The following is a 15,077-nucleotide window of genomic DNA, read 5'->3' as shown; positions in this document are numbered from 1 at the left end:
TAATATTTTCTCCATTTTTAATTTAAAAATCATATATTCAACAATCTTATTAAAATCAAAAGGTTCAAGTATGACCATATTTGAACTAATTGGTTCTTTAATAATTCGATTAAAAATCAGATCGGTTCATCAGCTCAATTTTGATTCTGACAGATTCATTCTAGATTATATGCAAGAACGGATTTGAGTTTCGATTGATTCGATCATTCAATTAATTAAAAATTGAACCAATCTATCCTTAAAATCATGCTTGAAAAGGATTTTGTTCAAAATGAACAGCTTTGTGGATAAACCACTTCACCCTTCAGCCCGAGAGACCGTCCGATGCGCCCGTTTTTAAACCAAAGCGTCCAGATTCCAGACTGGTTCCGAATCCAAATAGCACACTATTACATTCAGCAATCTCGCGAAGCATTTTACCGCAAACCGCGCGCTCAAATTCGAATTTATACAGACGGAAAAATTAAAAAAAAAAACAAAAAGGAAGAAATGAGTTTTGCATTTCTAAAGTGAATCCAGGAGTAGAAATGATTCAAAAAAAAAAAACAAAAAGGAAGAAATGAGCTTTTCATTTCTAAAGTGAATCCAGGAGTAGAAATGATTCACGAACTCTAGGATTACCTCCAAAATCAAACCAAAAATGGCCGCCTCCAAGCCTTCCTCTCGCTACGCCGCTGTTGAACCGTGCTCATCTTCCTCATCTCGCGGTCCCTCCCCTGCCTCCCGCCTCAAAAGCACTTCCAAGAAGCTCCCTTCCCTGAAGAATCTGTCCTCCAATTCAGGCAGCCGCCGCGATCCCTCCCATCCGACCGCTGCCGTTCTGACAGCTGATAACTCGTCCCGCGTGCTCGCGAAGAAGAATCCGCTGACATTCGGCACCATCGTCAAGAATTTTATGGAGAAGCGCTCCAATTCGAAGTGTGGATCGGCGAAGGGGACGGAGCTCGTGATTCCGCCTGATACTATTGCGGAAGATTTGAAGAAGGCAACGGGTAAGGGATCCGGCAGCGGCTTCTCGAGTCTCCACCGTAAGCTGTTCAATAGGTCGGGATCATTAGATCGAACGCCGAAAAATGCATTGACGGAGGTTAATAACAATACGCGCACGCTGGGGATGGTGCTCCGCAGCGAGAGGGAGCTTATGAGCCAGAATAAGGAGTACGAGAAAGTGATTGCAGATCTGCGGCTTCTTGTGGAAGAGAAGAATCTGGAGGTAAGTTCTGAGCTCAATCAGTGACGTTATTCGAGCTTTGTTTTGCTGTTAGGTTTATCTTACAATGCTGCAATTGGATAAGGTGGATAAACTGAAGGATCTATGCCTGAAGCAAAGGGAGGAGATAAAGGCATTGAAGGATGCAGTACTTTTCCCAGATGTTTTAAATCCTCAGCTTCAGGAGCTGTTTGAGAGGCAAGGATCAGAGTTTAAGGAGGCTAGAAAAATCATACCTTGTCTCCAGAAGCAGGTTTCGTCTCTTACGGGGAAGATCCAATGCCTCGCAGTGGATCTTGCAGAGGTACAGTCATTGATCACTTGTTCAATTTATTGAATTAGTAGTCCTGTTTTTTCCCTTCTGTTCTTGGAATTTTAATGCTTCATAACAATAATTTCTAAGTAAATTTGCAAGAAAATCTCATAGTAATTTTCCTTTGGGGTTTTTACCTGCCCACCATCTAAAATTTCAAAAATAACAAAATAAACACCTAAACTTTAAATATTCAAATCAACCACCTAAAACCTAGAACTCGTCTTTTTAGCCACCAAATAGCCCCATCTGTTCGCGTTCCGACTCCCGTCTAATTCAGATAATGACTTATAAACTTTAAATGAAACTCCTTTTTGATTGAATTAATTGACTATTTAGATTAGGCAATTTAGATTATAAGTTATTTGGTTAATTTTATTAGATTCAGTTATTTAAATTACTAATTTAGAAAAATTATTAGTTTAGATATACTATATCTATTTGTTATCTATTTTATTTAACTAAACATTAAATTTATAATTATCTATTTAATTTTCTAAATGATATTGTATAAGAATAGTATTTAATAAATGATTTTTTTTATAAATTTAATTAAGGTGAAATTATTTTTAAATTTACTTTATTGAATAATTAATTAATTAATGCTCGAATAGTTGGCCTTAAAGTATGGGGCGGGGCGGGGAAGAAGATAAGTTGTTTGGTCAATTTTATTAAATTAGGCTACTTAGATTATTAATTGGAGAAAAATATTAATTTAGATATATTATATCTTTTTGTTGTATAATTTACCTAACTAAAAGTTAAATTTATATTAGCCTAGATTATATAATGCTAAGTTGATTCATCTGGCTATTTGGAAGCAATCATCAATTCGTGTTTGGATTTGTTCTAAAATTTTTCTCATAGCTTGGAATGTGGCGGGGCGTGGAAGATAGATTATTTGGTTAATTTTATTAGATTAGGCTATTTATATTATTAATTGGATAAAAATATTAATTTATATTATATCTACTTGTTATCTAATTTTCTTAACTAAAAAATAAAGTTTAATAATTTATATAAATTTTTAAATAATGACATATAAGAATTTATGAAAGCAATTTTTGTATTAATTTAATTAAAGTAAAATTATTTTTTAATTGAGTTAATTGAATAAATAATTAACTGATGCTTAATAGTTGGCCTGAAAGTATTAGTTGTTGTTTAATTAGTTTCAAATAATTTACATAATGTTTAATTAATTTAAAAACTCATTAATAATTGATTTATGAATACTAAGATATTAATTATAATCTTATTTGGTGTGGTAATCACAATAACATAGAATTTATTAAAAGAAACTTTGGTTGTACTTGAATGCTATTTTTTCGATATTTTTATCAAATGTTATTATTTATAATATACTTAAATTAACTGACTTAAATTTTGAAAATTTTGCCAATCAGCTTTACAGAATCACATAAAATGTTTTAACTTAAACATTTAGTAGCAAATCACAAGATAAGATTTTCAAAGTCGTAGGAAAAACCTAAATCCAAATTGTTGCCTAAGGTAACTTCTAGTCGCAATTAATTGTGTTAATATAACAACTCTTCTCTTTGATAAATATATTGACAAAATTGAATATTTCTTCTCTAAGTCAACCAAAATAATCTTTTAAAGCCTTGAAGGGCTCAACGCCGCATAATCTCATCAGGTCCAAATGTTTCCTAAATTGAAAATCTTTGAGATAGTTGTTGTACAGCACTACACTTTGATGTGGCACCATTAAACCTAAACTTTCACGTATTATTGTACTTTCATATCATTGAAGTTGTTCTCTCCTTGTTCAATACTTTATAACGGTGTGATCTGATATTTGGGTGGATTAAATAATGCAAACTTGATTCATCTAGTTGTTCGGAAGCTTTCATCAATTAGTGTTTGAATTGGTTCTAAAACATTTCTCACAGCTTGGAAGCTAATTCTTTTCTGCTTCTCTTAAATGTGATGATCTAATGTAGATGATTAAACAATTGAAACACTCCTTGAAGTTATACTTTATAATGCATGCAAGCGCGTGTGCGTACACACACGCGCACACACACATGCATGCATATCTATTTATCTATATCTATATATATATATATATGTATATATGTATATTTTTTGTATCCTGTTAGAACTATGAAACCCTTGAAAATCTTGAGAATCTTTACATTTATAAGTAACTCGTATTTGATATAACTTAGCGCACGAACGATTAAGATTTTCTCTCATAATCTTAGATTTGCCATTATGTGTTTTATAAAGATATTGCAAAAATAGTAGTTCTCTAAACACATTTTTTCCTTGAATACAAATGGTCATTACAAAGTTAATAATCAATTACAATGACTTGCTATGACATTTGTCGATTCAGTAAACATAAAATGTATCACCATAATTACATCAGTCATGCTTGCATTTGTTTTTATCTTCTAAATGATTTTCATTTGTTAATTGTTCCCTTTTTTTAGAGTCATTAAATTTCTTTTGATGCATATGTTGCATTAGAAATAAGTCTTGTTTTGCCAATAGATATGCCTTTAGAGGTTGGCCCTTTCTCCATTAGTTTATCTCACATGAGCAATCCCCCATCTTAATTTTCTTTGTCAGCATCCTTGAGTTCAAAAATTAACTTTTTTTACCAAAAATGAGTTTTTTGCTTCTTTGTTTCTTTGAATTTATGTTTTTCTTTGTAAATCATGAATACTTGAGATAAATTTATGCAAATTGGAATTGTTTCCATATTAGCAACAAATGCAACCATTGTCTTTTATAGAGTTAGTTGGAGGTTGATTGATATGAATATTGAACCTAACATGACAGACAAAAAATTTTGTAGTTGACTCAAAGAAAATCATCAAAAGCTTGTCCACCAAACACAATAAATCAGTGCTATCCCTTTTCATCTATCTTCGTGTTTTTCTTATTACTCTTCATCATTCATGGCATTAAACTCCTCTTAAGTGCTTTCCTTACTATATAAAAACACCATGCATTGTTTCCTGATGGTTATACTTTTTTCACCCATCAAAGTTTTAAATTTTGAACTTTGTGGTTACTAATCTCTGATATTTTTTTGTATTAATTTTCTATAATAAGGAGGCCAAATAATGGCTTGTATCATATTAGAGAGGACGCCAATTATTGTGTAAAATCAGTAAATCACTCACTACCCTTTCTTAAATCCCAAATACACCCAACTCACAAATATAAAAAGCTTAATTAATTTCATACAAAGAGATTATTGCTAAACCTTCTACTCAGATTGATTTATGGGATCTTTTTGATATTATTTTTAAGACCACAACATTGAGTAAGAAAATGAAATTATTAGTTGCCCAAAGGTAAAGATGGATAATCAATTGGTTGTAGGATGATCAAAATATTCTGTAAGCAAAAAATTGGACCATGGAATGATGATAAGAACAACTAGATTATGGTATTTTTTTAATTTTAATTTGTTTAAAATAGGTCTATATTTTTATTTTAAATTTGATTTTTCTTTTATGGATGTAATTTAAGAAGGATAATGTTGTTCGTAAATAGTGGAGCTCATGATAAAGATGTTTCTTATTTTGAATTAGTTAAAAGAAGATAAAATAAAATTTAAATTAATTTCTTTACATATAAATAATTTATTTCGTGCAATGGAAAGTAATTTTAACTCTCCTAAAAAAATTGTTTTTTAACAACTTGGTTTGGTAGCAATATTGTAGAATTGGTAGCAATCATACAAAATTAAGTAATCATCTACACTACAGAAATTGTACTTACTATAGCAAACAACAAGTATAAGACAAAATTTAGATAGGTGTTTCCTATATTAAGAGGACTCAATTAATCATGTTATCGTGGACTATCTTTATCACATTAAAAGGACTATGCCAAATCATCTTTTTCCTAAAAAAATCTTATAGGTTCCAAAATTTTTCAGCACTTCCAAATTTTGATCTTAAAATGGTTTTATAGCATTTGTTTCGTTCCATATGAGAATAAATTTTTAAGGTTAAATAAAAGGATTGGAAAGGATTCTCTTGGCAATATATAACCAATAGACCATGACCATGAGGTAAGATTACATCTAATTAATGGTGTTCTCAACATGAAAGAAAAGATGGCTCGGTAGATTATAATCAAATGAAGGAATAAAGAACCTATTGATGGTTATATTTGCAACTATAACCTATGCTCTACTAGATCCAAAGGTTTTGAGATGGGGGCAAGAGATCTCTTCTTCATTTAGTCCACAAAAAATGTCATTCCATTTGTTGGGACATAATTTGTCGAGGAAGATGATCAATCATAATAAAATAAAAACCTTCAGACTTAAAGGAGGAAAATGAAGACTAAAATAAATGGGCAGACCAAAAGAGCTCCCATTTGCAAGAGAAAATGAGCTAAATGGGGAGATGCTATCTTGGTGAATCTTTTTGAAAGAATTATCTATTTCACTATATTTGATAAGAGGGTGAAGCGAATGGTTGTTTACTAGTTTTAAAGTTTGGTCAGTCTGATTCCTGATGGTCAATGTCAACAAGCAGAAAAATTGGATTATTTGATGATGATAATGATAATAAGATCATAATGAATTTGAATTGTGAACTTATTTTGGATAAGTTAATATTTCAAATTTAAATTTGACATATTTTTGTTGAGTTAGTTTATAAAGTATAAGGTTGTTCTTGAATGGTTAAGTTAGGAATTGAGTGTTCCTTGTTTGATAAATTAGTTTAGGAGAAACTAATATCAATTTTAAATTAATTTCAATTATTTTTCTACCTATAAGTAGATATTTCCTGCAATTAAAATAATTTTGACTCTCACAAATGATTTCCTTTTCTTTCTACACGGACATTGTAGCAAACAAGGACTTGAAGCAATTTATGGCCACTATAGTATTATAGATAAATATATATAGACTTAACAGTGAATTCTGGAAGGTTGATGGTTGTCCTGATGTCAGAGTTTGTTAGCAAGGCCTGGTCAAGCGTGAATCGCAGGTGGCCTGGTATAGCAGGTTTCTTTTTCCCTCTCAAGCGTTCAGTCAGTTGAACTGATTGTAAGGTTGTGTCGAAGACTCATGAATGGAGCTATTGTATGACTTTTGGTGGACATCCTACCACTTGATCGGTTGAACTGATATGTTGAATTTGAATTTCCTCAGATGTTACGTGATCTTGAATGAAATGATAATCAATTTCAACATGTTTTGTGTCAGCATGGAATATGGGGTTGAGGGTTATGAAGATGGCAGAGGTATTATCACAATAGAGTGGTGTGGGGGTGTTTGTTGGAAAGTGAAACTCTTGAAGAAGTCTGCAAATCCAAATGATACTTGCGGCTAGAGCTCGGTACTCAGCTTCTGTGGAAGAATGAGCTATAATTTTTTGCTTTTGAGCTGCCCAGGATGTAAAGTTATGACCAAGAAATGTGCAAAGCGTCGATCCTGTGAATCATCGGCCCAATCAGAGTTCAAGTAAGTTTGAAGTTGTAGATCGCCGTTTGTTATAGGTAGATTGAAGGAAAGAGTTTTAAGGTACCTTTGGAGGTGTTTGTTTAGCTGAAAATGGTATAGGAGAGGACATGCATATGTTAATAGATGTGATTTACAACGAAGGCTATGTCCGATCTTGTTATGGTAAGTAACTTAAGTGATTCGACAAGCTGTTGGTATTGGGAGATGTCTGGATACTTTTGTAGTGTTGTTGGGTCGGGGTTCAGCTTGTGGGGAAGAAGGGTGTGGTTAAGTTTGCAGAAAGACATTTGAGTTTATGTAGAAGGAAGTTTATGTAAGATGATTGGTTGAGATGATAGTCGTGGGTTTGATTTATGGAGATGCCAAGGAATGTTTTAGCAGGTCCCTTGAGTTGGAATTCAATTTTAAAGGTCTGTATGAGGTTGGCGATAACAGTGGATTGTTATCGGTAATGACGATATCATCCACATGCACAAGGAAGTAAATGGTGATCTGGTTGTAATGATAAATGCAAAGAGATGGATTGATAGTGCTTTGGTTGAACCTTTTGGCTTTTAGGTGATCGATGACAGTATGATATCATCTCCTTGAGGCTTGTTAAGGTCATAGAGAACCTTTTTGAGTAAGCATACTCGATTGGGATATTGGTTTTCATGTAAGCCTTGAGGTTGATGCATGTAGATGATTTCATTGAGGGAGTTGTGTAGGAATGTGTTAGAGACGTCAAACTATTGAAATATCCACTTGTGGTGAGGCACCGTTGAGAGGGGAATTTGAATGGTGTGTAGTTTAGCTACAAGGCTGAATGTTCGAAGCATTGAATTCCTTGTTGCTTAAAGCCTTGTGCAACCAATCAGCATTGTATTTAGCCACAGTTTCGTCACGGTGGTACTTGCTTAAAGCCTTGTGCAACCAATCAGGCATTGTATTTAGCCACAGTTTCGTCACGGTGGTACTTGTATTTGCAGTGACTCGCAGCGAATGATGTTTTAGTAAGGCGGTGGCTCGACTAGGATCAAGGTTCTTTGATGCTGAAGCGCTTTGAATTCTAATGACATGGCCTTTCGCCAATGTAGATATTTTGTGACTTGTGTATTGCAAGTTTGGTCAGGAGATGAGGAAGTGGATGTGTGTAGATTGAGGGGTTGTTGGGTTTATGTGGTCCAGTTTGAAAGCGGGTTATCATTGGATGTTTGATTGTGGTAATGAGTGGAGAGTTTGGGTTATTTTTGATGGATGAGTTGATTGTGTTATTTGATATGAAGTTGTAGGTGTGATGGAAGGTATAGAAAGTATAGAAGGTTAGTCAAGTGGAAGTGGTGAGGGGTGAGCTGAGGTGTTGAACTGTTGATTAGTAGGAGTAAGTAGGTTGGATGGAGTTTATGTATTAGGGATGTGAGGTTGGCTTGGTTGAGTGAGGTAACAAAAGGTTGATTCGTTAAAGACTAAGTGTTGAGAAATGATATTTTGGTGTGTTTGAGGATTATAGCAATAGCCTTTGTGAGTTGTATCCGATGAAGATGCAATGTGGGGATGATGGTGCGAGTTTTTGTGAAGCTTGTGGCTTTTGACAAGAAAAATAGAGGTTGTCGAAGGTGCGTGGGTGAGTATAGATAGGTGGTTTGTCATGTAGGAGTTCAGAAGGAGATTTAAAATTTCGTGGCCTTGAATGACAAGCGTTTTCTGAGTTAGGTGGTTGTCATTAGGGTTGTTGTCTAAAACTTGGGCGAGTGGTGGGTGGTGAGGAGAAGAGTTTGTGTGGTTTTGATTAAGTGTATGTGTTTGCGTTCAACCATGTCATTTTGCTGAGGTGTGTGGGAGCAACTGAATTGGGGAAGAATGCCATAGGGGGTAAGATATAGGTGTAAGGTTTTTGAGGTTTGTTTGTCTCCACCATCGAAGAGTAGTATTTTGATATTTGTGTTGAATTGGGTTTGTAACATTTTGTGAAAGGATATAAGTTTATCTGTTGTTTTAGAATTTGCGAGCATAGGAAACACCCAAGCGAGGCGAGAGTAGTCATCAATAAGAAGAAGATAATATATGTATCCTTGTATTGAAGTGGTGTGGGCTGAACCCCAAACATTAGAATAAGATCAAAGAAACATTTGTACTCAAAAACAGAAGTAGGAAATGATTGTTGATGACTTTTAGAGGAATTAAATTCATTGCAAAAAAAACATAAAGCTTCAACGAAAAGCAGAGTTTGCTGTAGTAGAGATTACGGCAGCAATTTCTTGATGAGGATGCCCCGACCTCAATGCCTTCAGCAGATGGTGGAGATGAGTGGAGTGCGCTCTGGGCTGAAATGGGTACAAGGTATCCTTGCTAGGTTCTTAGAGGAGGATGTTTGTTCTCCGATCCTTGGTGACAAAGCTAGTTTTGACATGTCCTAATTGTTGTCGGAGGTTAATTGATGGACTAGACGAGGTTATGGGATAGGTGTGGTGAGTCAAAAAGTTGGGGGAGATAGAGCTTACTTTGAGTGGGGAGAATGCCCTGGCCCGTGTAGGTGATGGGGAGAGTGGAGCCGTTTGATCCTTGGTATGGTTTGGCGTGCTGTAAGCGGTAGTTGGAGGTGAGAGGAGAGGTACCGCCGAAGTCTAGAAACCATTCGAACTGGTATCGTTGCCGGTCAAGAGTGTTGTATCTGTTTTCATGGACGGGTAGGAGCTGAAGTTTGCTCGGTGCCAGCAGGTGAGTGCTATGCGACCAGATTTGCCATATATTTGTCATGTTGGGAGAGTAAAAGAGTTGCGGGTCCTCTACGTTCTCTGTTTGGTGCCCGATTGTTGTTGGTTTCTCTAGCGTTGTGGTATTGTTGACCGCGGTTCTGGTTGTTGCTGTTACCACCTCGTGTAGTGTATAGGGCTATTGTTGTAGCGTTGGTTTCTTTGGTGTTTTCAGCAGATATGTTGATCTCCTCATTGTACAACAGAGTACAACTCTTCGTTTAGTGATGGGTTCTGATTTTGTGCGAATAGCTGTTTTGAAAGATTGGTATGAAGCTGGTAGATTGTCAAGGATGTAGAGGATGATGTCTTCATTGTCGATGTGACCCCTGGCAACTGCGATGTTATCCACAAGTAATTTGATGACCTAAAGGTATTGGTACATGGTTTGATTTTTTGGATCGCGTTTCGTAATTGTTTGGCCTTGGAGTGATTTGTGGATTGCAGCCTACATTGGAGAGTTGTCCAGATTCTAACAGAGGATTCGAGGTTGAGAATGTATGACAGAAGTGTGGGTGATATTGTAGAATGGATGGCTGCTGAGAGGTTTTGATCAATGAGCTGCCAGCTTAGAAATTGGTGGGGATTCGAGGAGGTTTGTCCATTTGAGTTTCAAACGTGGGGAGGGCAGATCGCATTATCCATCTAGGAAGCTTTCAAAGCCATTTACCTTGAAGAGTTTGTTTATTTGGGGTTCCCATGTGGGATAGTTGTCGGTTGTTAGTTGCACATTTACGATGGCTTTGACGTTGGACATTAAGAACTTGAGTGATGGAGGAGTGGGGATGTCGGCCATTGCTGGAATTGCTTCTCGATTTGTGTAGGAGGAGGTTTCTGACATTGGAGATAAAGAAAGAGGGTGGGAGGGGGGGAAGATAAGGAAAGGAGGTTTAGGGAATTACGAAGAACCAAACTTTTGATACCTTGTAGAAATGAATAATCAGTATTCGATTCTTTACGTGAGAACAATCGAGAAGATGCAGTACTCCTTACAATGTAAAAGACTGCAGTAGTAGTATTATAGAATATAGCATAAGTATATATAGACTTGATAATGAATTTTGGAAGGTTGATGGTGGTTTGGAAGGTAGTACTATTCGATTCTTTACCTGATGTCAGAGTTTGTTAGCAGGAGCTAGTGGAGTGTGAATCGCTGGTGGCCTGGTATAGCAGGTTTGTTATATAGTAACAATGAAAACAAATAGTAGAAAATAATAATCAAATAGGAGTTCTTATAGCGAGAGAACTCAATTAATCCTCTTATTTTTAAATATTGTCATTACTTTGAAAAGTTTGTGTTGCATTGCCCTATCATAGCATTATTTTTTTCACTTCCAAAATTTTTTTGCAGTTCCAATTTAGAATCACACATGATCCACAAAAGTGCCAATTTTTCCCAAGAAACCATTGCTGCCGAGAGATTATGCTGAAGAGGAACTACTAGAGATAATTGCTTATTGTCAAACTCTAGTAGTAGTCTCATATAGACAAACCTCAACCGCACTTTACAAAAGAAGGAAGTCTTGGGCGCAAATCAAGAGCTGAGATTTTTCAAATCCTTGAGAATCACCTAATTCAAAAACTGCCACCGGAGAGATATTAGTGTAGTAACAATTATTTGAGTTAGTATAGCTATATACATATCACTAACCTAAACTATTATTATTTCCCCTAGTTTTGCCCATTCTAATTCTCGTGCTCTTTCTTTCTTTGTTGAGACAGCCTTTTATTGAAACTCATTCTATTTTGGTTTATCATGTCATCTCCATAATGCTCACTACAAACAACCATTAGAATGTATGGGAACTTTAAATGCAAGCCGTAATCCAATATTGGATCATCCTATTTTAATCTCCTCGAAAAATTAAACCAATATATTTTAATGTTTAGTTATTTTGATCCATTCTTGTAACATAGAGGCATTTTACTTGATCTGTTATTTACAAAAGAAGATACCTTTGCGTAAGCATCGATACCAAAAAAACGAAGCATCGAGGATGGAAAAATTGGCTTGCAGATTTGTTATTGTTTATTCCTTTACCACTGAACCAATTTAATTTTTTGTGTTGCTAGCTTAGACTTCTAGAATATCCTCCTATACACACACACACACACACACAAATATATTATTATTTATTTTTAATTCTAAGAGCAAGTGCAAATGTGTACACTATTAGAGTTCCATAAACTGTCGCATTTTTGTTTTTAAGCAAGTGTAAAAGTAAGAAGAGAAAAAATGACTGCATGATGCCATAATTGTGTTGCTAATCTCATGTGAGAAAGAACGTTGCGTAAAATATATTCCGCTCTAAAAATGATAGACCTGATCTCATCTATTTCAAGTTTGCCTTTTTCATATTTAAAATGTTGTATTGCAAAGTAAAAAATGACTTGGAGAAAAGGTCTACACACGGCTGTTGGAAAGATGGAACAAAAATGTGAACAAAATTAACCTTTTTAAATTTATCACGAGTTTTAATACTTTCAGAATGCTGAGACATATCAGATCACAATAGCAGAATAAATTGTACCTCTCTTGTCATGTTGCCATGAAGTTGTAGTTTTTTACCGCAGTTTTTTTCTTGTTTATCATCAACGAAATCCTCCAGGTTAAAATATTTTAAGAAAATGACATCAACCATATTTTCTCTCTTGATTTCTATCACAATCAATAACTGTTTGTTTTGAAGGAAGTAGTAGAATATCTTTTATTGATGAGTTAGTTTGTACAGGTAAAGGCAGATAAGTATGTTGCGAAGAATTGCTTTGATAGGCTTGCCAATTCTCCAACAACTCCTGAATACGAAAAGGAGTTCTCTGATGCTTTGGTAAGTCTTCCTTCCTTGCTATTAATAGCAAACATACTGTGGAAAACCTCAGTAAATGACCATGTATTGATAGTTCATATTTTCTCAAGTTTGATTCACTTGGTTTTATCCCATTAACACTATTTACAGGAATATAACTCTTGTGATCCTCTAAGAATAGATGACATAAATCCATGTCTGACTCCCTGCTTTTCTAAAGTAAAATCCAAGGTTAGAGAACCAATGTTAATTTTCGTACACTGAGTCTATGAAACAGTTCTTAAATCAGGTCATGTAATATGCTTTTGTTGTATTTATATATCTAATGTATAATGTTTCAATTTGCTAGGGCTATAGAGAAGTGGGCTACAATTCCCCTGGCAGAAATAGACACTTTGAAGATAATAGTGATTTGGAAGTGCTTACAGATTCCTATGGTGGGATGCTCTCAAGGAGCTCGGAGCACTACCAGAAGCAAAGCATGGGTATAAATTCATCAAGGAAAATATGCATGTCTGACGAAAGCAAATGGCGATTTGGAAAGCAGAAGCCTCAAAATCTGTTTTGAATTACTTGCTACGTTATAAACTGTGAGTAATGTTGGCTTTCTAGTCCTATGAATTTCTTTTCTTTCTTTTGAAGTTTTCTTTTCTCCTCCGTGAGATGTGTGCATGCCATGAAACTGATATAAGTTACAACTTGTATTCATATAAATAGTTTGCATGCAAATATGGTTAATTGTTCTGCATTACTTTTTCTCATGATTTTTTTTTTTGGAAATACCAAAATTTATTGGTGGCAAACATAAAAGACCAAATTGAGTTTATTTAATTTGATGTACTAATTGATTCACCCAATATAAATACTCTCATCATGAAACATTTTTCTTGCAAGTTCCTGAGGTAGGTAGTTGTGTTGAGCTGAGTTGCTTTCCAGATTTTAGAATTTAGCCTCATGCTCAAATAAACTCTATAGGTTTGGATGATCTTATTCACAAAAATCTCATTAACAATTATTGTGTTCTATTTAATCAGTAGAATTTATTTTTATTTAATTCAATAATGGTTTGTAAATATCATTTTGATAAAGCAATCATACATAAATCACTACGACGAACTATATTGTATTACATCGGTGCAATGAAGCATTCAATTATAGGGGGTTTATTTAACAACTTATTTTGAGAAATAATAATTAAATATGCAGAGCTCATTGCAACATTTTTTTTTATTATTTGCATTCCTTGTGTAAATATCCTTATTATATATCTTTACTTAAAAAAATTGAGTAAATTTTAGGTTTGATTAAGAAGTTACGCCCCATTAGATCATGTACATTTACTTCTCTACCTTTCTCTACATTGCACACTTGACTAATGTTAAATGCCTATTAGTTTTTACATTATTCCTACTATGTAACTTTAAAAAAGATGTTATTGCACCTTTTGAGTCAATAATAAAAACTTAGAGTAATTAATTTTTAGTGTTTATTTCTTGTATGCTAGCTTTTTAAGTTTGGGTGGTTTTACCTTGGATTCAAGATTTTGGTTTGATTTTAATTCAATAGATTTAGAATTCTTAAAACATTTGGTTGATTTTTCTAATTTAAGTTAATAAAATTTAAAATTTTTAATAATTTTGTTATATTGTTTTCATTTAATTATCTGAATTCCTAATCATGTAAAAATTATAATTGTTGAAAGGAAATGAGAATAATATTATTATTCTTATAAATACATTCTCTCTCTTCTTTCTATGAAATCTTATGACTGATGCTATTCTTATAAATACATTCTCTCTCTCTCTCTTCTTTCTATGAAATCTTATGACTGATGATAAGTAATTTTTTAAATTTCACATAAACTAAATCATGGTTAAGGATTGATGCTAATATCAGAAATATTTTACCTTTAATTTTGCTTCGATCTAAGCTGAAAAAAATAAAGGGAAATTTGCTTATAGAATTAGAAATATAGTTTGAATAGTATTTGTTTTATTTTTTTTAGTATTTTTTATTATTGATTATTTTATTATGTATATAAATTTTTGCTTTATTCATATTTATAGAGACATTATTCTGCTCAAGTTACATATAAACAAGCAGTGTCAAAAAAATGACATGACAGAACAACCCAACAAATCTTATTTTAAATTTTATACATATGAGAAGGTAAGAAAGAAGAGAATGAAGAGGTGTTCGTTGTTGCCTCAGCCATTAATTTTATTGAGGCTCAGGATGAGGTGGAAAAGGATGAAATGAGAAAATTAGAGGGGTTGGAGGAGATGGGGGATGTCTGAATAATCTCTTGTTAATACATGTAAAAATGAGGAGATTAATAAGGTAGGATATGTTAGCTCATCTCTTATAATTGTACAAATAATAATGATGCTATGTTAGTAGATTATGGAAGGAGGCAAAGGAGTAAGAATTATTTGATTAAGGATTTCAAAATTTTAATAGAAAATATGCATAATTAAGAACCATTCATTATCTTAGCTCATTTGATGAGGAGAAATTGCATGCTTCTAATTTTTGGATGTGAGAATTAATA

General features: G+C 33.9%; 1 protein-coding gene across 1 annotated transcript; it reads left to right on the top strand.

Annotated features, from left to right (window-relative positions):
- The first annotated feature begins 542 nt into the window (after window positions 1–542).
- Window positions 543–13,267, top strand: LOC110032485. Its single transcript, XM_020736133.1, has 5 exons — window positions 543–1,213; window positions 1,296–1,514; window positions 12,452–12,547; window positions 12,677–12,757; window positions 12,876–13,267. The coding sequence occupies exons 1-5, from the start codon at window positions 641–643 to the stop codon at window positions 13,092–13,094; spliced, it is 1,188 nt and encodes a 395-aa protein (XP_020591792.1). The 5' UTR covers window positions 543–640; the 3' UTR covers window positions 13,095–13,267.
- Window positions 13,268–15,077: the final 1,810 nt, after the last annotated feature.

Source organism: Phalaenopsis equestris, unplaced genomic scaffold, assembly GCF_001263595.1.
Source record: "Phalaenopsis equestris unplaced genomic scaffold, ASM126359v1 Scaffold000951, whole genome shotgun sequence".
Taxonomy (NCBI): Eukaryota; Viridiplantae; Streptophyta; class Magnoliopsida; order Asparagales; family Orchidaceae; genus Phalaenopsis; species Phalaenopsis equestris.
The sequence above is the reverse complement of the archived record's forward strand: the minus strand, read 5'-3'. Positions and strand labels throughout refer to the sequence as shown.

Excerpts from the sequence above, each read along its gene's own strand:
- LOC110032485 (XM_020736133.1), top strand. The coding sequence starts at position 641 with ATGGCCGCCTCCAAGCCTTCCTCTCGCTACGCCGCTGTTGAACCGTGC. Across the intron at positions 12,548-12,676 it reads AGGAGTTCTCTGATGCTTTG|GAATATAACTCTTGTGATCC; the intron begins GTAAGTCTTCCT and ends CACTATTTACAG. Across the intron at positions 12,758-12,875 it reads TTTCTAAAGTAAAATCCAAG|GGCTATAGAGAAGTGGGCTA; the intron begins GTTAGAGAACCA and ends TCAATTTGCTAG.